This window comes from Equus quagga, chromosome 7, assembly GCF_021613505.1.
Source record: "Equus quagga isolate Etosha38 chromosome 7, UCLA_HA_Equagga_1.0, whole genome shotgun sequence".
In the NCBI taxonomy this organism is placed as follows: domain Eukaryota; kingdom Metazoa; phylum Chordata; class Mammalia; order Perissodactyla; family Equidae; genus Equus; species Equus quagga.
The window spans coordinates 7,338,069-7,363,636 of NC_060273.1; the positions used below are offsets into that span (position 1 = coordinate 7,338,069).

Consider the following 25,568-nt stretch of genomic DNA (forward strand, 5'->3'; position numbering starts at 1 on the left):
GCGGACGGGGGCTGAACCCGGAAGTTCCGGGTCGAGTTCCGGGTGCCAACGAGTCGTGCCAGGTGTGCGAGAAAGGCAGGGACATGGCGGCGCCCGGCCCAGCGCTGTGCCTTTTCGACGTGGACGGGACCCTGACGCCCCCGCGGCAGGTAGGCGGCGCCCGGCGGGCTGGCGGCAGCCGGTGCAGAGCCCACTGCTGCTCTCAGGCGAGGCCCACGGCCGCCCGGGGTGGGCGTCGAGGGGCTGCCGAGGACCGCCTCCCTCCCCTGGCGGGGCTGAACTCTCTTCTGGGTGTCCGGGAGGGATGAGACGGAGCCCTCAGCGGCTCCTCGAGACCTCAGGGTGCTCGGAGAGATGGGACGGGGGCCGAAAAACTCTTGAGAGCAAGAGGCTCGTGTTGGGTTGGGAAGTGCCGCTCTGGACCCTCACCGCAAGCCTGGGTCAACTCTGGGCTGTGCCTTGTAGCCTGAGATGGAAAACACAGGTTTCCAAGTCAGACAGACCCAGTAGAGGCTCAGCTTTACCTCTTGACAGCTGTGTGACCTTGAGCAAGTCACTTAACCCCAGAGCCTCAGCATCTGCAGCTTTAAATGGGGACATTACGTGTTCCATACGGTGTTTGCAAAGATCGAATGTAGTCGAATGAGTTCATGAAAGTATCTTGCATACAGTAGGCTGTGTTCAGTGATATTAAATAAATGTCATCCGCCGCCACCACCCCCCTTCTCCGGTCCCCGCAGTGGACTAGTGACAGAGAAGACCTAGCTTGTTACAGGCTGCCTGCCGACCTTCCTCGGACTCCTGGAATCGTGCTTCCCGCTTCCAGATTTTGCTGCTAGGGGCACAGATAGGTTTCAGTTAAGATCAACATTTGTGTTCAAGCTCGCTCTGGCCTGCCCCTTGCACAAGTTGGTCACTGAATGCCAGCCATTCGAACTTGAGACTGGGCCCAAATGCCCCCACTGTCTTCAGGTTCTATCCCCACCCCTCCTAGTTTTGGCTGGGTGGTGGCAGCGGTGGGCTCCAGAATTCCACATCCGCTGTACATGACCCTGGACGTGTCACTCACCTTTCTGAGCCACAGGGTTGATGTATCTAGTGATGATACTCAACTGTAAGTTCTCCAAAGGTCCTTTCTGACTCTGAGGTTCGGTGATCAACACACACTTGGGGCTTGTTAAAAGCCCATAGCGGTCTAGAGCCAAGGTCCGCAGCCGAGATCAGCGCTTCATTATTTGTAAAGAGCCAGATGGCAAATACGTTTGTCTTTGCTGACCGGGCGGTCTGTAGTAACTAGTGCAACTTTAATGCAAAAGTAGCCGGAGACCACATGTAGACGCAGCGGGGCTGTGTTCCAGTAAAATTTAATTTTATTTATTTATTACCAAAACAAACGGCTGCTCGTACTGGCCTATTGGCCGTAATGGTCTAGGGTGTACAGTCCAAGCCTTTTTACATGATAGCATTGGACCCTCTCAGCCTTTCTCCCTCTTTCGTCCCTGGTAGGATGGTTGTTATTACCGTTTGAACATAAGGCAACTGAGACTCAGTGAAAGCATGATCTTATTGATTTCACACAGCAGATCTGGTGCAAGTCTCTTGGGCCTCCGGGCATTGTTATTTGCTAAGTTTGCCATTTTCTGCCACTTTTCTAAGGTGGGAGCTGTTCTGGTTGCTGGGTATGGCATTCAGGAAAGTGCTTCTGATTCCCAGAAGGAATCCGGGTATATAAGCATCAAGTATGAACTAGTAAAGAAACCAGGCAACCCATTAAACCCCATTATTCCCTTAAAACACTTGAAACAGTATTCTTTGCCCTGAACATAAATAATTTTTACGCTAAAAAATCTGTAGTTAAAAAGAGGATTGTTTCTGTGTGCTGGGTGCTCTAGATAAAAAATGAAAATATTTTAGCAACAGATCTATTCATTATACAACCTTTCCCTTCCTCAAAACATGCATTCTCCAACATTGATAAGCACAGTACAATCCAGAAGCGGGAGAGTAAGTTCTCTTTCCTTGCAGCTGCTGAAACAGGATGTGACCTAAACAGGTAAAATCTAATTAAAATCTTCGCACATTTCACTGGGTTAGTAGAATTTTGTTGTGCTGAGTACTTTCCTAAGAAACGCCATTCCTTCTAAAAGCACATGAGACTTTGAACAAAAGCCTGCAAAAAGAAGAGGGGCTTCCAGGTGACTGATTTCCCAGCTTTTTATCATGAAATATTTCAGACATACAGAATCACTGGAAAAACAGTACGGCCATATCCCCACCACTTAAATTCAGCAATGATTGGTGTTAACTTTCTCTCTCTTTTCTTTGGTCTTTGCTGTACCTCTTTCTAAGCTGCAGTCATCACAGTACTTCACCCCTGAATATTTGAGCCTGCATCTCTCGAGGACAAGGACATCTGTCGTAATCACAGTGTCGTCATCACACCTTAGAAAATTATCATCAATTCTCTAATTCTCTACCCTAGTCCAGGGATCGGCAAACTCTTTTCTGTAAAAGACGGGATAGTAACTGGGACCCGCCCCATGGCCGAGTGGTTGAGTTCGTGCGCTCCGCTTCTGCCACCCAGGGTTTCGCCAGTTCAAATCCTGGGTGCGGACATGGCACCGCTCATCAAGCCATGCTGAGCTGACATCCCACATGCGACAACTAGGGCCCACGACTAAAAATACGTAACTATGTACTGCGGGGCTTTGGGGAGAAAAAGGAAAAAAAGCCGGATAGTAAATAGTTGAGGCTTCGCAGGCCATGTGGTCTCTGTCACAACTGCGCAACTCTGTTGTTGTAGCCACAGACGCTTCATAAATGAGTGGATGCGGCTGCGCTTCAGTTGTCCTTTACGGAAACAGGCAGGAGGCTGATCCTGGTGCACGGGCCCTACAGTGCTGACTCGTCCTCTGCTTCAGTCAATTCTTAACCGTCCCCAAAAAACCTGTTATATATATATATTTTTTTTTTTGGAAGGCGAATTTTTAACATTTTGTCACACTAATTTCAATCTTTGGGTCTTTCTCTGTGTTTTATTTTGTCTGGGTGATTTATAAAGAATTCCTTGTAATTATCAGCACAAGAGATATTTGGGAAATCACAACAGTTTTGCTATGTGGTTATTTTTATTTAATTTTTTTTTTTTTGAGGAAGATTAGCCCTGAGCTAACTGCTGCCAATCCTCCTCTTTTTGCTGAGGAAGCCTGGCCCTGAGCTAACATCCGTGCCCATCTTCCTCTGCTTTATACGTGGGACGCCTACCACAGCATGGCTGCCAAGCGGTGCCATGTCCGCACCCGGGATCTGAACCAGCGAACCCTGGGCCGCCAAGAAGTGGAACGTGCTAACTTAACCGCTGTGCCACCGGGCCGGCCCCTATGTGGTTATTTGTAAAGCTCTCTCCTGCAGTGGGGTATAGTTCAGATGCTCTGTTGTGCTCACAAGCAGCTGGGTCTTATTCCCGTCCAAAAGTATTTGCTGCCACTTGGAAGTGACAAGTTGTGTTCTGTGGCCCATGCACATTGCAGAACAGGTCTGACGGCTGCCCACTGCGCCATCTAGCTCACCAGTGTGCACGCGGCTAATGTCACGCGTAGGCTTCTGTTTGAAGCTGGAGGTATTGCTTTTGTTGTTGTTATTGTTAGTATGGGATTTTTAATGTTTTGCAATCAAAGGAGTTTGCCCTACTTCCTCCCACTTTGACGTCAGGTCTGAGTCAACCACTTGGAGGACTCTGGGTCCCATTTTCACAGTCACTGACTCGTAGAGGCCGCTAATGCAGTTCCAGATTTTGTCTACTAGGTCGAGATCCCACTGGAAGACGTAGAAAAGATTGCACTCTCTTATAAGCCTTTCTGTCCAATTTTATTTAATTAATCACAAGTGTATGTATTACTGTAAAAAAAATGTTTCTAAGAAAAAGAGAAGGTTGAACTCTAGATGTTTATTTATTGAAGTTAAGTGAGTTTTTTGGTTTTAATTTCTGGTAACTTTATTTGTAAAGTTACTCCATCTAAGTGTATAATTAAAATTGCTAAAAGTAATAAAATAAGGCTTAAAAGTTCATTGTGATTTGTCTTAATACAGGGGTATCTTTTCATCTTAGTTTATAATTTCTTTTGAATTAGCACACAGTTTGGAATTTAACTGGCATAAAATTATACCTTTGAGACCCTTGTTTATAGATAGGAACTTGCCTTTTGGGAGAGGCTGAAACATCTAGTGATCTTATTTTTGTACTTTTTTTTTGGTTTTGTATAATTATACTAAATCAGTTCTGAATTTGCTGTTTAATCTCATTATGTTAAATCTATAAATGGAGTACAGCGTAGCATTTGAAAGGAATGTGCTAGATCTGTGTGTCTGGGCCTGGAAAGATCACCACAACTTCGTACAGAAAAAGCAAGTTACTGCACAGGGCAAAGACTGAGTGTGTAAATGCATCGAAAAATACCTGGAACAGACACAACAGCTGTTAATATGTTACTGGCATGTTTTAAACTAAGTAAAATTCAGCAAGTTTTTTCCAGTAAAAAGTCAATGTCCCAAAATCACAACTAAAATATATGGACTTGTCTACAGACCTAGAAACTGAATTGGCGTGTATGAAAGCAAGGGTAGTGTCACTCTTGCAATTTTCATCTCCTGATTACTTTCTGGCTCATCACTTTTATTTTCCTTTTTGAAATGTAGAAAATTACCAAAGAAATGGATGACTTTCTACAAAAATTGAGGCAGAAGATCAAAATCGGAGTAGTAGGCGGGTCAGACTTCGAGAAAGTGCAGGAACAACTGGGAAATGATGGTAAACTATACATTGCTAATTACATTTTGGTAAAAGATTAACTCCTCTTCACCACCACCCCCCCACCCGAGGAAGATTAGCCCTGAGCTAACGTCAACCGCCAGTCCTCCTCTTTTTGCTGAGGAAGACTGGCCCTGAGCTAACATCTGTGCCCATCTTCCTCTGCTTTATATGTGGGACGCCTACCACAGCATGGCTTGATAAGTGGTGCACAGGTCTGTGCCTGGGAACCATCGAACCGGCGAACCCTGGGCCACCAAATCGGAGTGAGCAAATTTAACCGCTCGCCACCAGGTGGGCCCCAAAGATTAACTTTTATGAGCATATTGGGACCTGTAGCCATTAAGTATCATAGATAGCCTGAGCCCTCATCTCCATATGACAGACTTCCTGCTTCCTTGTTTGGGGAAACATTTTTTCTGCCTTTATTTTTTCTCTGTTTTTAATCCTCTAAATAAATTTCTGGAGTTGCTGATGGAGCACGAGGCACTCAGATCCATTGGTAGATTCACCTAGAAGGGTGAGTGTCTGTGTCTTTGCCTGGCATACTTCTCGTTGTCCTCGTCTGCTGCCCTTCTAGCCTCAGCTCAGGCTCCATCTCCTGGTCATCCTCCTCGGCCCGGGGCTGAGGTGCGCTCCAGGTCTCTGTGCCTAACACAGGTTTCCCAGAGTTCCCAGTCATGAGGCACCCTCCCCCACCTCCTGAACCCGAGTCCCTAGCACAGGACCCTGGGAAGGTGGGCTTCTTATTGGCCCCTTCGTTGGAGATTCTGACTCAACAGGTCTTCTCTAGGGCCTGGGAATTATATTTTAGCAACTCCCCTCAAGAAACTCTGACGCACAGCCTGCTAGCGTGGCGCTCTCAGATGGTTGGGAACTGTCTGCTTATGTGTTCGTCTTGAAGACTGGGACTATGGCTTATTCATCTCGTGGCCCAGGGCCTCCAGGGTGCCCAGCCTATAAGAAATAGTGGGTGGAGAAACATGAATTGATCATTCTCTTCAGCACTGTTGACACTTTGGACCAAATAATTTTCTGTTGTGGGGGACTGGCCCGTGCACCGTAGGACGTTCAGCAGCATCCCTGGCCTCTACCCACCAGATGCCGGTAGCCCCACTTGCAGTGTGACAACCAAAAATGTCTCCAGACGTTGCCAGGTGTCCTCTAGGGGGCAGAATCACCCCGGCTGAGAACCGCTGTTGAAGATGTAACGTCTTAAAGTCCCATCTGTGTGGACTGTCCTTAGTGGGTCAGTTACTGAAAGAGTAGTCTGTGCTGCCCGTTGAAAACTCTGTTCTGCTTACGCTTAATCTTCCGTGTAGGTGCTCTGCCCAGACACGCTGTAAACAGCGTAATGGGCACAGTAGGGCCGGAAATCCTGTCACTGGTCCTGAGTCCCCTTTCTGTGTCTGCTCATGTCTTTAACCACAGGCTCCCCGAGGTTGTGTGTCAGGGTAGGACAGTGTCTGTACCTTTCAGAGAGTGTGAGTCAAAACGACAGAATCGAAACATTCACAAGCTAGAGGAAAGTTGAAGACCCACCTGTATCAGAATCACGTGGGGAGCTTGTTAAGATACAGATATGGGGCCCCCCCCGTCCAACACACGGTGCCTGGAGTCTGCAGTTTGACAAGCGCCTGAAGTTTGAGCATCCGTTAAGATTTATGTGGGTGGCCTCCAAATCTGCATGAATACAAGAATCACCTAAAGAGCTTTTTTTTAAAAAAATGTGATTTTTAGTCTGGCCCCTGCAGATTCTGATTCAGAAAGCCTGAGAGCAGAGCCTAGAAACCTGCATGTTTTTGTTGCTGCCCTGGCAATGCTGACTCACAGAGAGGCTTGGGAGCCGTCGGTGGTCCCTGTCTTTACAGATGGGCAGGCTGAAGGCAGAGGCGTGAAATGGCCCCTCCCAAGTCTCCGATCTCCAGCCCAGACATCAGATTTTAAACTAAGAATGAAGAGCCTTTTAAAAAAATTTTAAGGAGCTTCTTTCCACTCTCCCGGTCTGTTAAGATGGGATAGCCTTTCATAGTCATTACTGGAGTTTAGCAGTCTTATTGGCGATAGGTGTTAATTAAGAAATAGAAACACAGGTTTCGATTCATCGCATTCTAAGTTTTCTTTTGTTTTGGTTGCAGTGGTTGAAAAATACGATTATGTGTTTCCAGAAAATGGCTTGGTAGCGTACAAGGACGGGAAACTTGTGTGTAAACAGGTAGGTTCTTGACTATCCAAACTGGTGTCTGCTTCTAGAAAAATGCTTTCTAAAAGGGTACTTGGCATTGAGTGCCTCTGGGAGGTATTTAGGGACCTGAGGAACATGGGTGGGAATGACTCTTCGCCCTGTATTTTCCATTTTGAGTGTTGAACCATGTGACTGTTACATATTCCAGACTGTTAACTCAATTTTTATAATTGTTTTTGAGGATACTAATCTAATATTTCTGTTATGATAGCAGCGACTAAGGCAGGCTGCCTCGCTACAGCTGTTTGAAGAGGTACCATGTAGCTCTTATGAGTAGTGCGATCGTTCTGTTCAGACATAAGAGAAAGCCGAAGTGCACCGAATACACTTTCTATCAGTGTCTGTAGATGTTTTCATTGAATAAAAGCTGCATCAGTAAACTCTGGGCCTCCCGTGAAGCCTTTGGAAGAGAACGAATACAGAAATCCTAAGTAACGAGGCAGGAAATGGTTTTGACTAAAGCCCTTTCTGGTTTGCCTAATGTTTTCAACCAGAGAAAGAAGGGAAAGAGGGAGAAAGGCAGTGGGGCGTGTCGCCCTCCCCGCTGTGTCAGCCAAGTGACCCCTGACAGATAGTGGCCGGAGCCGTGGGTTTGCCGGAAGGCCGTTTTGAAAATGCCTCCCGCTGAATCAAGTAACCCCTTCATTTTCTTTATGCAGAGTATTCAAGGTCACCTGGGTGAGGCCCTCATCCAAGATTTAATCAACTACTGTCTGAGCTACATTTCGAAAATTAAACTCCCAAAGAAGAGGTGGGTTTGCTTTTAGTAAAGAGGCTTGGCTGGAATATGAAGTAATGTCTGGGGCGTGTGTTTCCACACTCCTCAGGAAGTGATGACTGCTCTTGAGGAGCTGGTAATCACTGTCATAGCTCTTTATGAACTATAACCTTCTCTGCCCAACGGAAATATAATGTGAGCCATGCATGCAATTTTAAGTTTTCTGTAGCCACGTTTAAAAAAAAAGCAGAAGGAACAGGTGAAATTAATTTTAATAATATATTTTATTTAACCCATTATATCCAAGATAGAATCATTTCAACAGTCAATATAAAACCTTATCAATGATGATTATATTCCTTTTTCGTACTAATTCTTTGAAATCTAATCTCAGTTCAGATTAGCCACGTGTGGCTCGTGGCTACCATGTGGTCCCGCACAGCTCTGAGAAATGTTGATCACACCAGCCTCTGCTTTTGAGAACTGCCCAACTTTTTACTTGTTTACCCATCTATATTGTTACCCACATGAGTAACGTCTCTCTCCAACCTCTGTTGCCTTCTCCTCCCCAGGGGCACTTTCATTGAATTCCGAAACGGGATGTTAAATGTGTCCCCTATTGGGAGAAGCTGCAGCCAGGAAGAACGCATTGAGTTCCATGAACTGGATAAAGTGAGTCTTTCTGAAATACCCCGGGTTTATGAAGATAAGATGTGCCACTTTGTGGCCAGTAGTTAAAGTGTGCTTTCTGAACTGCAGTACAATAGACAATTGCTATCTTTTTGTTTTCCTCAGAAAGAAAATATAAGACAAAAATTTGTAGCGGATCTGCAGAGAGAGTTCGCAGGAAAAGGCCTCACGTTTTCCATAGGTATTGTATATTCAAATACATTTCAAGCTTTGCTGTCGGTTTGCCAGGAGGTTGCTGTGGGCCAGTGAGCTGAAAGTGGACTCTGCCCACTGTTCTGGGGGGAAGAGGATTTAACCAGCAGTCCGTCTGCAGGGCAAAACCACTCGCTTGCATAATCAGCCCCAGCAGAGGTTTGCCCGGTGAGGATATGACTTCCAGGCTGCTGGGGCTGCTTCGAAATTCCCACCCAGCAGGCTTCTTCCTGCCTGCACTTCTCCTGGTCAAAAATCAGAGTGTCTTGCTTAATGAAGAGTCAGAACTATCCTCACACCTTTGAGCAGAAGGCAAGCAGATGATGAACTGTACAGGGGAGGATGGGATGGGAGCCCGTTGGATAAATTAGGCTGAAGGTGTCATACAGTGGTTGAACGGCAAGGGACCTTAGCAGTCCTTTGGGTTGGTTTTACAAATCAAGAAACCAAGGGCCAGAATGGAAAAGGGGCTGTCTGAGTTCACATGGCTTTTGTTTGCAATGGCAGACTGAGGCATGAACGTTTCTGCTGGCTGGTGCTGAGTTCTTCCTGCAGCGCTGACGTCTCAGGCTTGTTTTTGGTCGAATACGCCTGTCAAATGCTTTAAGCACACTGACTTCTCCTGTCAGTGCTGATGAGTGATTACTCAAAGCTGTCTCATTTTACAAGCCCTGATAAATGTACGGGCTGCAGGGAAACTGGGGTTGCAAAGAATTATGTATAATAGATGAATGGGTGGATCTTTAAGTATCTTGAACTGTGAGATGAACATCTTTCTGACAAAGCTTTGAAAGGGTCTTTGTTGCCGATGAAAGCTGCCTGTAAATCACCTTCGGTGTGATTTTCATTTTGCCTGCAAGATGAGCTGGATGCAGCCCGCTTCCAGACGTTTTCCACTGAGCGTGTTAAAACCCCCGGTGAGCACAGCTGACTGAGGCTGCTGTCAGGTTGTTACCAGTGTGCATCGTTTAAACGCGCTCGCCTCACGGAGCGCTCCCGTGCAAAAGCATTCCTCACTCCCGGTTGGCACTCTAGGTCTCAGTTTTAGATTTTAAATTTTTAGATTTTAGGTGAAATAATGTTGGGAAAAAAACATAACGTAGAATTCATTTCTAGAACCTCCCAAAAGTAGTGTAAGGAGTAAACGAGGGCCTTGAAAACCAGCCATGGCTGTTGAGCCGCTGGCAGGAGTGACCTGCTCCCTGGTTTCGGTGACTCAGAGCAGCCCCCTTTTCACCCCTGGCCTCTGTGCTTCCCCTCCCCGCCCGGCAGGAGGCCAGATCAGCTTCGATGTCTTTCCTGAGGGATGGGACAAGAGGTATTGCCTGCGACATGTGGAGAAGGACGGCTATAAGACCATTTATTTCTTTGGAGACAAAACTATGCCAGTAAGTATAGAAGAGGTTTTGCAGTTTCATTGCAAGTTGGGCCTGAAGGTGGGGAAGTGGACAGACGGACGTTTTTTGCCCTCACCCACCCTTTACCCATTGGCCCCGCTCAAACAGAGTGGTGGCTTCTGTTCCATGGCAGGGTGTGGATAAGCCACCCTCCCCTCCGTGGACACCCGATGCCTCACTGGAGGCGAGAATCGAGCCTTTTCAGCTCGTCTTTTGAATTAAATATTGCCCACCTCCAGTGCCTTCTGGAACTCCAGTCCCAGGGTGTTGTCAGCTCCTCTTTCCATTTCAGAGCCCTTGCTGGTTTTATTTTATTATTCTGTATTTTCTTCCTCAGGGGAGTTCATTACAAGTGGGCACTAGGAGTTCTAAACGATAGGAGGACAGGGACTCTCACGGGTCTGAAACTCAGGAGAGGGCACCACGGACAGTTAAGAGCTAGGGGTCAGTCCCACGCGTCACACGCGGGGTATGGAGAGCTGTCCCAGGGGCTCGGAAATCCCAAGTCTGGGACTAAATCTAAATCGGGAGCTGAGAGCAGAGCCCAGTGTTCAAAGCTAGCCCCAGCAGGAGGAGTAGGTAGAAGAAATGCCCCAGAGCCGCCATCGCAGCAGAGCGAGGCTGCCCCTGCACGGAGGGGCCCCAAGGAGGTCGGGGAGGTGTTGCTGCCGTTGAGGTTCCCAAGAGGAAACTCGGGCCCAGCTGCTTCCCACCCAGCCTTGGGCTCAACGTCTCTGGGCTGTCTCCCTTGAAATTCTTCTTGCGCTCTGTGCCCTCTGTGCTTCTGTCTCATGTGCTGCCCCGTGGTGGTAGTTACCTTATGAGCAGGTGTCCCATTTCAGGCTTTGTGGCCATCCTGCACCCAGCAGGCACCTCATACATGCTGCATGTATGGAGTTTTTATCCCTCTGATCTCTGATCCATTCCAAAATACTTGCTCCTCCGCTGAGGTCTATCCAGGATCGACCTGCCCTTCAGCAAGGTCTTCACATTGTAGTCTTCTGGCGTGAAAGGGACTTCTGGATAGTATAGTCTCACGTCCTCCTTTCAAAATGATAAGACTGGGACTCGGAAAGAGTAAGTGACTTGCCCAAGGTCACACAGCTGGTGACAGAGCTGGTGGCACCAGAACAAACTAGCGTGTGGAAAAGATTCTGTTCTCATTCCCAAATTGATGTGGACCTCTTCAGGAGGCGTACCCTTCAGCCTTATTCTTGATAACAGAGAAATGGTTTCTCACCACATCCTTTTGGTGAAATGCTTTAGATGCAGAGATGTCTTGAAGGCAGGCTTTGAAAAAAGTCACCATCTGTCTTGATGTCTTTAGAAAAAGTAAGCTCATGAAATGACACCCAAGATCACAGGAATGGCCAGAAGCTCCTTCAGTCCTTCCAACTTGGTGCCACTTCTTACAGGCTGAGAAGAGAGCTATTCAGACAGACCAAAACAGATTTTTCTGTAGTGATGACATTCTTGCTGTCTGTAAACAGCCATCTGAAGCCTCGATTGAGAGACTCAGAAAATGTCTTCCTTTGAGGAATTCTTGGTTTAGGAGTTAGAGTTTTGTATGCTGTTTAGCCATTGCATTATCACACATCAGTTCTGTTTTTTTTTTTTTTATCTTACCTACTTTTAAAAAATGGCTCCTATATAGTGGAGGCTTTTATCCCCCCTGATTCTTGAGTAATATTCCTTCATTGTGGAAAGTTAGAGAAAGTATGAAGTAGACAGTATCTGCCACTTGTGACCCCAGCTGCATCCTCCAGCCTTGCTTTCTGCATGGGTGTGACCTCAGCTGTGGGACCCCTGCGTGTTCATTGTTTTATTTTCTGCTTTTCTTCTCCGAACATATTTTAGTGCCCTCGAGTTAGTGAACGTCCTTTGAAACAAAGTTTTAACAGCTGTGTAACACCCTGTCATTTAGGCGTCCTTTACCCGTCTCCTGGTAGAGGCACTTTTGGATTGTGGGTTTCTGGTGTTGTAACTAACACTGTTATAAACATTCTTGCATCATTCTCTGCTCTCATCTCTGATCCCTTTTGTCAGTGGTTTCCTGGAAGTGAGAGTTAACAGCCCGGCCATCTAAACCTTTTAGCAGCCTATCAGTTCTTGAAACTCAGGCACAGAGCCGTCCAAACACTAGCTTTAGACTTCTTTTCATGTCCAGTGACAGGATTTTTGAAAGCTGTTTGCTTTCTTTGTATCAAGGTGAATGTTTTTGCTGGCTTCCAGGGAAATGGCACCTGAGCTAAGAGCTGTCGGTAGAAAGCCATTCCCCTGCCAGCACCACAGGCCTGGAAGCCTGCCTGACAGCCTGCCCTTGCCCGGCAGCACAGCCTCTATCTGACGGGGTCTGCTCCGACACAAGGGGCGCCCCCTGCCTGGAGCACCTCCAGAGAGCAGTGAAGAAATAGGACATCGGCTCCCCCTTTTCTAAAGCCTTATCCGCCCTGGAAGCCCCTCATCCTTCCTGTCAGCCACAACCACTGCTGTCTGTTAAAATCCAGCTCTGAGTTCAGCTTGGAGGCCCTGGGCCCAGCCTGGGGGACCTTGGTTTGCCCGGGGAAGGAGATGGCCGGGTACGGAAGGACACACCCCAACTGTTCTGCATGGCTTTGCAGGGGCTGTGCCAGCCGAAGCACCCTCAGCCTTTCTGAGTTCCCAGGCGAGAGAGCTGCTGCTTATTTGATGCTTTTTGTGGAAAACATCTTGGCTTTAAGGCAGTTGCAACATGAAACATCCTAACATTTCGTGAACATTAACTGCTGACGGCCTCTGACTCAGCAGCCCCACTTTGGGTAATGTAGCTCTTGGTTCCCTCCTGCCTGTGTGGGAGGGTGCACACAGAGGGGCGCGATGAGAGACAGCCCTGCCCTTCCGCAGGAGGACGCTGATTACATGAACAGCGGTCCAGCTCCACAGCCAAATGCCAGGGGGCTGCAAAAGCAGCTGATGCAGGCCGAGCTCTGGGGCGTTAACGTTAGCTGAGCGAAGCAAGGCACAGAACAGTGTAAGTGACATGCTCCATTTTTGTCTAAAGAGGGAGAAGCACTCTCTTGATGTTTGCTTGTAAATGCACAGAGGGACTGTGAAAGGATACCCAAAAAACCAATTACAGAGTTACTGTGGGGGTAGGGATGAGGACGGGAGAGACTGACCACTTCGACAGTATCCTGTTTTTAAATTTTGAACTAAGCAAATGTGCTATCTATTGAAAAGTAAGTTTTTTAAGTATCAGATTGGGAAAAGGAAGGAACGTGATATTTTCAAGCACTTCCTCAGTGTCAGACCGTGAGCTGGACACTGACACGTTATCCCCTGCAGTCCTTCCCGCAGCCTTGGCGGCCGGCAGCAGCGGCGTCTGAGAAGGCGGGGGCCTCAGGGAGTCAGCGACTGAGCGCTGAGCGGGATCTGAAAGCTGCTGCTCGTCTTAATCTCCCACGTCACTTCCAAAATACCAAGGCTGCCCTCTCATTTCAAATTATGCAACATTTTTTCTCCACAAATGTTAAAAAGGAAACTCTGCCTTTAAAATAAGCTTAAAAGAGGTCCCTACCAGCATCATGGGGGGAGGCAGTGGGCTTTGAAACCAAGAGGACCCAAATCTGGCCCCACACTGCCCCGCATGGCGACCACACGCAAGTCTCTGCCTCTCCGTGAGCCTGGGTGTCCTGGTTAGTCCACTGGGGACACAGTTCCTCTTCTGAAGGAATGAGAATGCAGTGAGGTCTGACAAGGACGGTGGCTACCCCAGGGCCAGGCTCAGGGAAGGCAGTGGGACGAGCATCCTTCCCAGCAGGGGCCTGCCCTGCCAGCAGACTCTGCCACTTCTAAGGACATTGTGAAAAGAGTCACCTGTCCCTGAGATTGTTCTCAGAGATTGGGGGCCTGCAGGGTGGGTGGGGGGTTGCCCTTGCAAGTGCATGATCTAAGTGTTAACTAGCGAACCTCACGTTCCTGGTTAGGCTTCACACAGGAGTTGGCCAAAATCTGGACTTCCTCACCATGCCTGGCATCTCCAATGCTCTCAAGACTCCTGGGGGCTAATGAGGGCGCAGACTATGTCTTGTGGACAGGCCTGTCCTACTGCTCGTGGTTCTGTGGCAGAATCTGAGCCCCAGGTCTTGTGTGGCTAGTGGCAGGCTTAGGTTAGCATGGCGCAGGGAGTCCTTTGTCCCTGAAGGGACACTGAGTGAATTACTGCTCCCCAAGGTCTAAGCCTGCTGGAGGAGGTAGGACCGGATTAAAGGTTCTCAGCCTGGCTGAGGAAACCCCACTGGGTCCCCTGTGGGAGTACGGGAAGCAGGCTCCCATGGAGGGGAACACAGGCTGCAGGTGTTTGCTGGAGCCCCTGATGGTGTGCCTGCCTTCTGGACACCAGCATCCATGGCCTCATTGGTTCTGAGAACAGGATGGTAGCTGCCTGGACAAGTCCTGAGGGAGGAGCATCCCCTGTTGTAACTCTTCTGTTCAGGTAGACACAGGCTTCAGGCCCCCTGGAGTGTGGCTGGCCTTCCAGAGTCCCCTGGTGTGGTCACTTATGTCCACAGAAGCAGCATCTGGATGCTGTAGGGGAGGAAGACAGCTCCTCTATCCTCTCGGTCCTTCTGGCTGGTCTAAGAATGAAATTGACATGAGGCAGAATAGCAGGAGAAAATCAAACAAAGCTTTATAACATATATACATGGAAGGAACTCAGGAAAACTGAGCAACTCGCCAGAATGGCCAAAGCTGCAACCTCAAATATCATCTTCCACTAAAAACAAAGGATGATGTTGGGGGTAGTGGTTTGGGGCTTCAGATGGAGGGGGCAATTTACATAGAGATGGAAATGAAAATTTTGTTAACAAGTGTTTTCTGGGCCATCTACAGACAATGTGACCCAAGAGACAAAACTTTGATAAAAACAGGCTTGTTGGTGCCTTTCTATCACAGCTATTTTACATTATACTATACTTATCTTATGGTGTTAGGTCCTTCCTGGAATAGGCCTTCTATCTTAAATTCTTTTAGGCAGTTAGTGGAAAGGTCAAAGTTCCTTTCAGAATCATTTGTTCTTAAAATAATCAAGCCAGGAGCCCGCCCAGTGGAGTAGTGGTTAAGTTCACATGCTCTGCTTTGGTGGCCCTGGGTTCATGGGTTCAGATCCTGGGTGTGGACCTGCACACTGCTCATCAAGCCACACTGTGGTGGCATCCCTCATGCAAAAGACAGGAAGATGGGCACAGATGTTAGCTCAGGGACAATCTTCCTCAAGCAAAGAGAGGGAGTTTGGCAACAGATGTTAGCTCAGGGCCGATCTTCCTCACAAGAAAAATAAAGCCAAAGAGATGCATTTTGGGGTGGCCAGTTCTGATCCCCAATCGTCCTGCCTTTGAAATTTGAAGAAGTTTCACAGCCCAGAAGCTGAGTTGGTAGATTGTTCCATCTCGCTAAACATGTCTCTTAGTCCTGATAATAGATCAGTCCAGTTAAATTCATTTCAGGAGGCAGTGATGCAAGTGAGCTCCCAAAGCTAGGCCTACATTGTATAAGCAAGCAGTCAGCTATTTAATAAGAAGCTCTTCTATGGAACAAAAAGAAAAACAAGATTAATGATTGGAGTAAATTATAAACCAGTTTCTCAGTCCAGGGGCGCAGCCAGTCAAGAAGATGTTTAAATGTCAGGGTCAAAGCATCTTTTGTAGGTATTCAGATATCTTTGTTCCTCAAAATCTGTTTGGCCACATCTGAGTCTATTTTTTTTCCCCAAATATGACATTCCAGTCAAAGCTTTGGTAACCACCAATGTTTCCAGTTGGGTCCTGTTATAAGAACAGATTCTTATTGAACTTATGCAGGTAACTATGTTGCCATGAAAATAAGAATATTCACTCACTCAGAATTTCCAAATTCTGGAGGGATCAGGTAAGGAGAAAAAGATAAATGTTTCGATTCTGCTTACAAAAGTATAATTTATCAAATTACTATAAGTTATAGTTAGCATAAGAGAAAAAGATTTCCTTAAATCTGAAAAAACAAAACGTTTGAAAAATCAGCAATATTTCAAATGAAAAGTCTTAAAAATTATAATCATCCTCATCAGTTTATTCAGTCCCAAATAATCAGCTCTTGGTCTTGATCTTTTGTTAGCGGTTTCGTGAAGTCATCAGTTTCTCTGTTAGAGTTCTGTAATTTTTACCCAGTTCAGTTATATGACCTAAAATTTATCAGAAACCTGTATTCTGGAGTGTCAGAGTCCTTTCCATGAATCTCTGAAGATGAAACATATTTGCAAAAGCAGAGTAAAAAATTAACTCTGTAAATGACAAAAGACTTAAAATGGCAATTGACAAAGAAACTTGTTTATTCCTGACATATAACACTTTAATAAACTAGAATTATGACTGATAACCAGGGCAGATTGGAATTTTAGGAATGTATAATTTTTAAAACACTTATTACAATGGAATACTACTCAGCTGCAAAACAGAACAAAATCATTCCATTTGCAATAACATGGATGGACCTTGAGAGAATTATGTTAAGTGAAATAAGCCAGCAAGAGAAAGATAATCTGTGTATGACTCCACTCATATGAGGAATTTAAAACACTTATATCAGTAACGCTTACCAACATAATATTATAGGCCCTAATGAGACAATGCTTAGTTATCCATTTAACTATAGTGACAAAGATTTTTAGGTGAATGCAGAGAATTAAATAGCTGTAAGAAAAACCTTAGCACCTGTGACTAAAGATCTGATAAAAACAATACAGGGAATTAATTTTAATAAAACGTAAAATCCCTACCCTTCTGGTGGACTACTCAAAGAGAAAGCCTTTCATAATCTCTTTACCAAGAGCAGACTAAAAGTTCAAGAAAATTATCCTTTTAAGAGAGGGGAAAAAAACAGATTCTGATTTTGCACTAGCTTTCTTTTGATATTAAAACTCATTTACTTAATTAGATTTATTCCCGTCTTAGCCAATTTGACCATGTACAGAACTCTTCTCAGAGTTCTTTTTTACAAACCTTTTACAACTTTTTTAACCAAAACATACATCTTACTTTCCTTGTTTCCCTTATTAATTTTTAGTAGCTTTAATCATATATATTAATTTCTAACCCTTAATTTTTGGGTAAAAACTAAGCAATTATAAACAAAAAAATTTTTTTCATTAGCATTTGCTGGCTTGGCAAATTTATAAATACTTTTTATAATTTCTAGAAACATGTTACTTCATAATACAATCTTGTAATAAAACACGACACGTTTACTAATAGACAAAACACCTTTTAGTTTCTCTCTAATAGGAAGCCAAAAGTAGATAAACTTATATTTAGTAATTAATGTAATATTTTATCTTATTTGAAAATGATCTAGATATTCAGTGAATTTTTTACCATTTAATTTCACCCAGCAAAACTTAAAGGTTTCAAGTTACCAGAGAGATTTTGGAAGCTCTTTTAAGTATACATCATAAACTATAATTATTGCTGAAAGTTTATGAACTCTTATCTCACATCTAAATTATTTGCTCCCAACAGTTATGTCTAGATTATCCAGGAAAACTTCATGAGACATTAGACAAAATTAGCTATCATTTTAAGCGATTTTCCTGACAGATTTGTAACAGGGAGCATATTTGTAACATGAGCATATTTGAAAAGTAAACCCAGGCTCTGTGTCTGCATCATATCCAATGCTGATAAGTCTGAGGACATGCCTATTTTAATCAAACTAAGAAACTTAAGCTCTTGTTTACCAAAGATTATTTCATATCATGTTAACAAAGACCGGTTGCTTCCAGTTCCCCAAAGAACTGAATTGCAGTCTGAGTGTCGAAAGAGGTTGACCCATCCTTCCAGAAGCGTTTTTCCAATTGCTTCTTTATATCAGGGAAATTTTCTAACTTAAAAGGTGAATCAAAAGATTTTTCTGTTCTAAAACTTCAGGACGGTGTGTCACACCTTTAAAGTCTGCACAAAGCATTTAATAAAGGCCCCTTTCTAAGTGCACAATTTAACCCTAGACCAATTGACCCTGGTGGGGGCTTGTATTACTTTTTTCATTAGCACCTGATAACAGCCTCTAGTTTTATCCCATGGCATGAGGGCTCAGGCAACCTGTTGACTTCCCTTTAGTGTGTTTAATTAGCATTGTCTGAAGGGCAAGTTTATATGCTGGCTTACAGTCAGGCAGGGGAAATGTTCCCCAGTGAGACACAACGTCTGTCCCCACGATACAACCTGTAATACAGTCAGGCAGAAAGATGCAGTCATTTCACATAAAGCCCATAAATATGTCAATTTTCCTACAAAGTTTTATCTGAATGAATCAACTCTTAGACCTCTAATCATAGCTTCCTTTAGGACTTTATCAGTTGGTCTCGGTCTTAGAATGTTGGATGGGGAAGCATTCCCACCACACATTTTGAAAACAGACTCAGGCAAGCTTGATATAACCTCTTTCTATAAAATTATTCAAACATTCCAACCTTTGTAATTTTATCAACACTTATACTTTGACATTTTCTCAATTGTAACCTGAGTCAGGGTCTTAAGGCCAGTCGTTTTTTGGGGTTTTTTGGTATTTCTTTTTTAATTTGGCCTTTTCGTCGGTACCAATAAAACAATTATGAGAGCTCCAAAAAAATTTTTTTTAACTTAAAAGTTTTGCCAATTTAAATGATCCATCATCTGGTCACGTTGACAAGTAGGATCTTAATAGCGACTCATACCAATAAGCCTTTTGCAGCTTTACCATGGACATAAGGGGCGTCCCCAAAAGAGAGTGTGAAAGAAGCAGCCCTCACAAGATCTGGAAAGTTCTCTCCCAAAAATAGTCTATGAAAGCAAAGGCCTGCATTGCACAGGCAGTACAAGCAATGACGGTTGAGATGACAAAGGCCCCTTATGAAAGCAACTGGGACCCTTATGACAAACTCCCCTGAGAGCTGACACAGCTGGACAGCTGGACAAAGAGAGTGTGTCTCAGAACCCCAGTCTATCCAACTGGCTACCAAGATGCACACCAGGATGTGCATCCGGACGACAGAGACCTAAAGGTCACAAAGCCAATCTCTCAAGACATAGAACAGGACAAAAGAAGAAAACCTCGTCTTATATGCACATTAACAGCTTAGCTAAGCTTCGGGTCTCTTGGAGCCAAACTAGTACTGAATTGGGAGGTGCCGCAGGGTTGGGGACTGTGTGTTTGTTTTACAGAGTACCTCCTTTCGGGGACATTTTCTTGACGTTGACCTGTCATTTTCCGCATTCTGTGACCAACATATCCTATCACAGCAGTCTTCTTGAGGTGGTGAGCACCCTAATGGCTCTGTACTGCTCAACCCAAGTCCACCAAATTTGCAGCCTTTTGCCCAGCCAGTTAAGTTTTATCCTATCCTCGTCGCCAAACTAAGGGGAGGAAGATCATTCCTCTACCCTCTAGGTCCTTCTGGCTGGTCTGAGAATTAAATTGACATGAGACAGAAGAACAGGAGAAAATCAAAGTTTGATGACACGTATACATGGGAGAAACCCAAGAAAACTGAGTAACTTGCTAAAATGGTCAAAGCTGCCACCTTAAATACCATCTTCAGCTAAAGACAAAGGAGGATGTTGGGGGTAGTGGTTTGGGGCTCAAACGGGTTGGGGGGCAATTTACATGGAGGTGGAAATGCAAATGTTTTATAAGCAAACTATGTTTGCTGGGAGATCTATAGACAGTGGGGGCCCAAAAGAGATCTTTGGATAAAATCGCCCTTGCTAGATGCCTTCCTGTCCACCACCCCTAGAATTCCCTGTGGTGACAGCTCCATCCTGGGACAGGCCTTCTGTCTTAAGTTCTTTTGGGCAGTTAGAGGCAAGGTCACAGTTTCTTTCGGAGTCTTTTGTTCTTAAAAATAGTCAAGGCAAAGAAATACATCTTGGGATGGCCAATTCTGATCCCCCACAACCCTCTTCACATCAGCTCAGTGACAGTGCGGGCGGGGGGGGGGGGGGGGGGGGGGGGTGAGGGTTCTCCTGAGCCCCTGTGTCTGCATGGCAAGCACTCTGCCTCCTGTTGCACCTGTGGCCCTGGCCTGGTAGGGTTTCCATATTAATGGGCCTTTGCACTGAGCTCTGGCCTCTCCTGTGGGCCTGGCAGGCACACCCTAACAGGACTGTGATCCGTGTTTCATGCCTTCACCCTTCCTGCCCTGTATCTTCTCTCAGGAAGCAGGTTTGATTTTGGAGCTTGTGGGAGGCTGAGCTTGCCAGATCTGGAATCAAGAAACCTTTGGTGCATATGCAAATCCGGTGTTTGCAATGTCTGGTTCTCTGATGCCTCGTTATTCTAGAGGGTGGTCCCCTCCCTACCTCAGTGTTTCTGCCTCTCCTGACCTCACTCCCAGTCTGATCTGAAAGCCCCGGGCAGCCCCAGGAAGGAGCCTGTGCGCTTTGAGTCACAAAGGAGGAGGCTGGAGAGAAAGGATGGTCCGAGGTTGGTGGTGTCTGTGGTGCAGACGCTCCTGCCAGCTTTGCTGCCCTCTGGAAGCAAGCAGAGCTGAGAAAGGACCCGGAGAGCCGGCCCGGCCCGGCCGGGCTGGGGGAGGTCCCGCCTTCCTGGGCGTGAGTTGATTCTCCGGACTGGCTTTGTTAAGTGTCAGCGAGTTGCACAGCAGCGGAGAAGACACATCTGATGAAGGAATGCATTTTCGCAGAGCTCAGAGGGCCCCTTGGATTCCACAGACAGCTCCCCACCGCAGCCCTAGCAGGACCATGGGAGGAGAGTCACGTCCAGTTAGGCATCTGTTGGGTGCACCTCTGCCCCGACACGTGACGTCCCCTCCAGGGCAGGGCAGGCGTGGCAGCTGTAAACCCTCCCTTTGTGCCTCAGAGGTCGCCCTCTCCGGGCAATGGCCCTGTCCTTATAGCTTCCGCTTTTGCATTCTCATCCCCCATCCATTCTCCAGAAAGACCCTGTTGAAGGTACGTCTGATTGAGGGGAGCCTGGCCTGCGGCTTCCTTCCGGTGGCTCATAAAACCCCAACTCGGGCTGGGATTTGCAGGCCCCCAGCCCTGCTTGCTCCCTCCCCAGCTCCTCCCCAGCAGCTTCTCGGCCAGGCCCACTGAGCTGCCCTCTCAGATAGCCAGTCATGTGGCTTGTCCCCTCACTTCCTCCAGGTCTCTGCTCAGAGGCCCCTCCCTTGTCACTCTGGGTCCCTTCCCCCTGCTGTTTGCAGACAGCCTTACAGAGTTGTTTGTTTACCGTCAGCCCCGCCCCCACGGCCGCTGGGAAGGCCGCCCTTGCCTTGATTGTTTGCCACTGTGTCTCCAGCTTCTAGAACCGTGCCTGGCGGGGAGGAGGTGCCCTCCGTGGTTTGTTGGGTTCGCGCAGGAGTACTGACTCCCCTCCCGAGTCGGGAGTGCCCGGGGAGTGCCGGGTCCCGGATAGCTGGCCGCTTTTTGTGGAGAGTGTGATAGTTTGCTTCTCCTTTGTTCTCTTCTCTGTGGTGGATTTCACCTACCACGCCATTCCTAACAGAAAGCCCACTGGTTTTAATCATATGAATTATGAGGACTGGTTTCACGTCTACTTGCCCAGGTAGCAGCTGCTGGCCCTGAAGCTCAGGGCCCTCCGAGAGACCACAGCCCTTGACAGCAGGAGACTGTGAGGCCCCCGCAGGCTTCTGAGTCGGCGCCAGGGAGGGACATTGCCCGAAAGTGGCTCCAAGTTCATGCCTCCTAATGTGCGTCCTGCACCCCGAGTCCCGTGGGCCCTGGCAGCGGTCCCTCCTGAACGCAAGGACTTCCCCTCCACCTGGGGGCCGTCTGTTGGGGGTGGGTGACTCTTACAAATGAGACAGTAGTAATTGCAGTGGCAGGTAATCCTTTCAGAGGACGTCAGATTTTCCTACAGAATCCCTAGGAGAAAAATCCATTTTCTCAGCAGTTACTTTCGTTTTCTTATAAACTAAGTGGTTTTTTCAATTTTATGAGGAAAATATAGGAAATTTCATGAGAAGACCCAGGACTTTCCTGCAGCGCTTGGGATCTTGGGACGTTCCCCCGAGAGCAGTGGGGCTGGGGCTGCCTCACAGGCTGGGGGCCCACCGTCTTGGGACCCCCCCCAGCAGCACGGCCGGGTCCTCCCAGGCACAGGCCCTTACAGAAGCCTTGCCCCCGGCCCCAGGAGACACACCGTGCGAAACACTGAAAACTGGGAAGCCGAAGTAGGTGCTGGTGCTGGCCCGGCAGCTGCTTCCCGGGGGCCTCACCTGGATGCCATCACCTCAGTGGCCAGTCCCTGCGGCGCTGCTGGCAGGGTCCCCCGTTGCCCCATCTTACAGGAGGGAAGTTGCGGCAGCACACCCCCAGCTGGTGGTGGAACCAGGGTCTCAACCAGGCCCCCGCCTCAGACACCAGCCGCGTGGGGCAGTTTAAATCTAGATGAATCAGAATGAAACTCGGGTCATGTCAGCACTAGCCACACAGCCCATGTGGCCAGCGGCTTCTGTCACCTCAGAGACAGACGTGTCCGTGGTCACAGGTCCAAGGGCGGTGCTGCAGTAGACTGCCTGCCCCACCACACTCTCCTGTGACTTGGAGAAGTTTGGGCACAGTTCAAACAAATTGATGGCAGAGAGAATGCTGTCGCCTGCTGTGCTTGCTTGCTTTGTATCATAAGCCTCAGATCTTCACAAGAACATCGTGATTTCTTTCCTAGGTGTAATTACATGTTCCAAGCTAAATTGCAGGTCAAGAGAAGGTGATAAACCCTTTCTTAGTGATGACTGTGCTCGTCTTTCCTCTCCTGGAAGCTAAGAAAAAGGGGGCTGAGAAATCCTCCCGCCCAGTCAACTCGCGAGGTCCTCCTTTCTCCAGCAACCTCGGCTCAGGGCAGAAACGAGGTGGCCCCTACATCTGCTTCGTGTCTTTGCAGGGTGGGAATGACCATGAGATCTTCACAGACCCGAGGACCGTGGGCTACACGGTGACAGCGCCCGAGGACACGCGCAGGATCTGTGAGGAGCTCTTCTCCTGACGGTCCCTTCCCGGGGCAGCGGGGGAGGCCCGGCCAACAAGCCTGACAGGGTCATTCGGTGGCCAAAGTCAGGACCACCCTCTCCCCCCCGCATCCCGCTGCCCCCGGCCCACCCCAGGCTCTCGGCGTTCAGTCCAGTCCTCACACCGGGCTGAACAGCCATGTTGTCACTCGCCACTCAGCAGGGAATCACCCTCCACCCCCACTGCCAGAACAGCCCCAGGGAGTGGGCAGGACTAGTCAGGAATGGCTCAAAGGAATACCTCGGTGAAGGAACTTGTCCCCCACCCTGCATCTCACACCCCCGATACTGCAATCACAGGACACATGGTTTTCTGGGAAACTTCCCCAGCATTCTAGAATGATGCAGAAAGGACGAAGGTGCCTGGACCCTCCCTCTTCAGGGGTCTTGTGAAAAATGTAACAGGTGGTAATGTTTGGACTTCCCGCTTCAATGCGAGAGGGGATTTGGTGATGGGACTTGACAGCGATCGAGCCCCGGGACAGAAGCTCAGAAACCCCTCCTGGAAAGTGCCAGCTGGGGGGGCTTGATGGCGGCGCTGTGGTCGTGGTCGTGGGGCGGGTTGAGAGCGAAGTGACTGCGTGCGCTCTGTTCTCCCACCTGCTTCCTGTTTGTGACACACAGACCTCAGCGGGGCCTGTGGCTGGACTGCTGGCCAAGCGCCAGCCGACCCCAAGGAGCTCGTGCCTTGGCTGGCCTCGGAAGCAGGTAGCTCTGCATTCACCACCCTGAAAAGCCCCTGCTGGTTCTGTAACCGTGGAGATGGGGAAACAGCCAACAGCCCTCTCAAGCACTGGCACACAGCCCTCCCCGGATTCCAGCTCTGCGCCCAGGTCCCGAGACATGAGGTTCGGTATGACGCTTCACCAAAAGACCCTTCCCCATCTGGGGCTGGACGGGGCTCCCCGAGGCCGCCTTCGCCTCTGGTTTCTCAGGGATCGTGTAAGAGCCCAGATGATTAACAGAATGGGAGCTGCTCCGTTTCTCTGCGGCTCTTTAATAACTGAGCGTGCCCACCCAGGCCTGGACCTGAGGGCTGGGGGCGGCTGTGGTTGGGCCGGCCACCCGCAAGTTCCTTGCGAAACTGGAAGGCAGCTCCAGGCCCTTGTCGAGAACATGCTGGAAGAGCTTTCCAAGGAAATGTCACTTTTCAGCATCTGGAAATGTCAGGACCCACAGACCCTCCATAGACCGGTGCTGGGGCCGGCTTCCATCCACAGCGTGGCCTCTGCTGGGGGCCAGCTGGCCTGACCCCTGGCCCAGGGAGCCTGTGCTCTGTACCCTCGCCCCCGCCCCCAACCCCACCGGGCACTTTGGTCACAGAGGAACCTGGCTCCCTCCAAACCTGGCCCTGGGCTGTTCTGAGCTGGGGGCCAGGTTGGGTGCAGTCCGCCCCTCGCCCGCCCATTCATCACACACAGGATGGCCGTTTCTCCCTGGTCCCTAGGACACGCCATCCGGTGGCTTCTTTCCTTGTTGAATTTTGCAAATGGTACTGTAATGATCTTTCAAAGTGAAAAGTATCAAATTAAAGTGATTTTATTGTTTCCTACTCTTCGTTCTGAGTACTTTTTCCTCCTTGTTAAATGAGTGGTGAAGTGAAAGATTAGCTATGATATCGTCTCGCGTTCTGGAAGGAAATCCCAGCCCTTCTGATCTGCGAGCCACTCTCTGAGGCTCTGGGGTTTCTGTCCGGTTAGGGTGCCGCCCTTCCTGGCTGGCACAGACCCTGCCTCTTCGCTTTTCTGCCCACTGGGCAAGGATCCCCGATTCCCCAGAAGTCTCCGTATTGTGCAGAAGCGTCTCACTCCAGCTGGGCCTCATCTTTATACTAGGAGATAGAGGGCTGCCCCGGGCGGTGCCCTGAGGCTGGCAGGCCGGGCCTTCTGCTGATTCCCGCAGTGGCTGCTGCTCTCTCCGTTCCGTTCCATCCCTCTGCATCCTCAGAGTGGCCTCAACCTGCTCTCCCCTCCAGACCACTTTGGACTTCCCCCCACCCCACCTTCCCCTGCTTCTGTCATCTTATCACCTCATCCCATCCCAGTCCCACCTTCCCCAGTCGTTGATTCCACCTGTCTCTAGCCATTCCATACCCACCTCCCTCCCCAACCAGGACCTCCCCAGGCTCAAGTAGTAACAGCTAAAAGGTGACTGGCGGCAGCTGGAGTCGGCAGGTAAGAGCAGGGCTGCCAGGATTTAGATCCCCATTCTGCTGCTGGCCAGCTGTGCGGCAGGCCGAGCTCCTCCAGCACGTTATGTAACTTAGATGAGGGAATTCTGGCAAAGCACTTGGAACCAAGTGTGTGAGCCGCTGCTGACTCAGGTGAGCCCCTGGGAGCCCCATCGCCGTGCTTTCCAGATGAGCAGGAGGGCAGTCCTGCGCCCAGCCTCCTGGAGGTCACCGGATGAAGACACGACCACAAAAGACTGAGACACAGCAGCTAAGTGTTGTGTAAGAGGGACGCCCAGATTGCCGCAGG

At 48.2% G+C, this 25,568-nt stretch overlaps 1 protein-coding gene across 1 annotated transcript; it reads left to right on the forward strand.

Annotated features, from left to right (window-relative positions):
- Positions 1 to 24,640, forward strand: PMM2 (phosphomannomutase 2). The gene is made up of 8 exons (XM_046666974.1): positions 1 to 149; positions 4,696 to 4,807; positions 6,946 to 7,022; positions 7,712 to 7,803; positions 8,343 to 8,442; positions 8,566 to 8,641; positions 9,925 to 10,040; positions 22,965 to 24,640. Exons 1-8 carry the CDS (start codon positions 84 to 86, stop codon positions 23,064 to 23,066), a joined length of 741 nt encoding a protein of 246 aa, XP_046522930.1. The 5' UTR covers positions 1 to 83; the 3' UTR covers positions 23,067 to 24,640.
- The last annotated feature ends 928 nt before the right edge of the window (positions 24,641 to 25,568 follow it).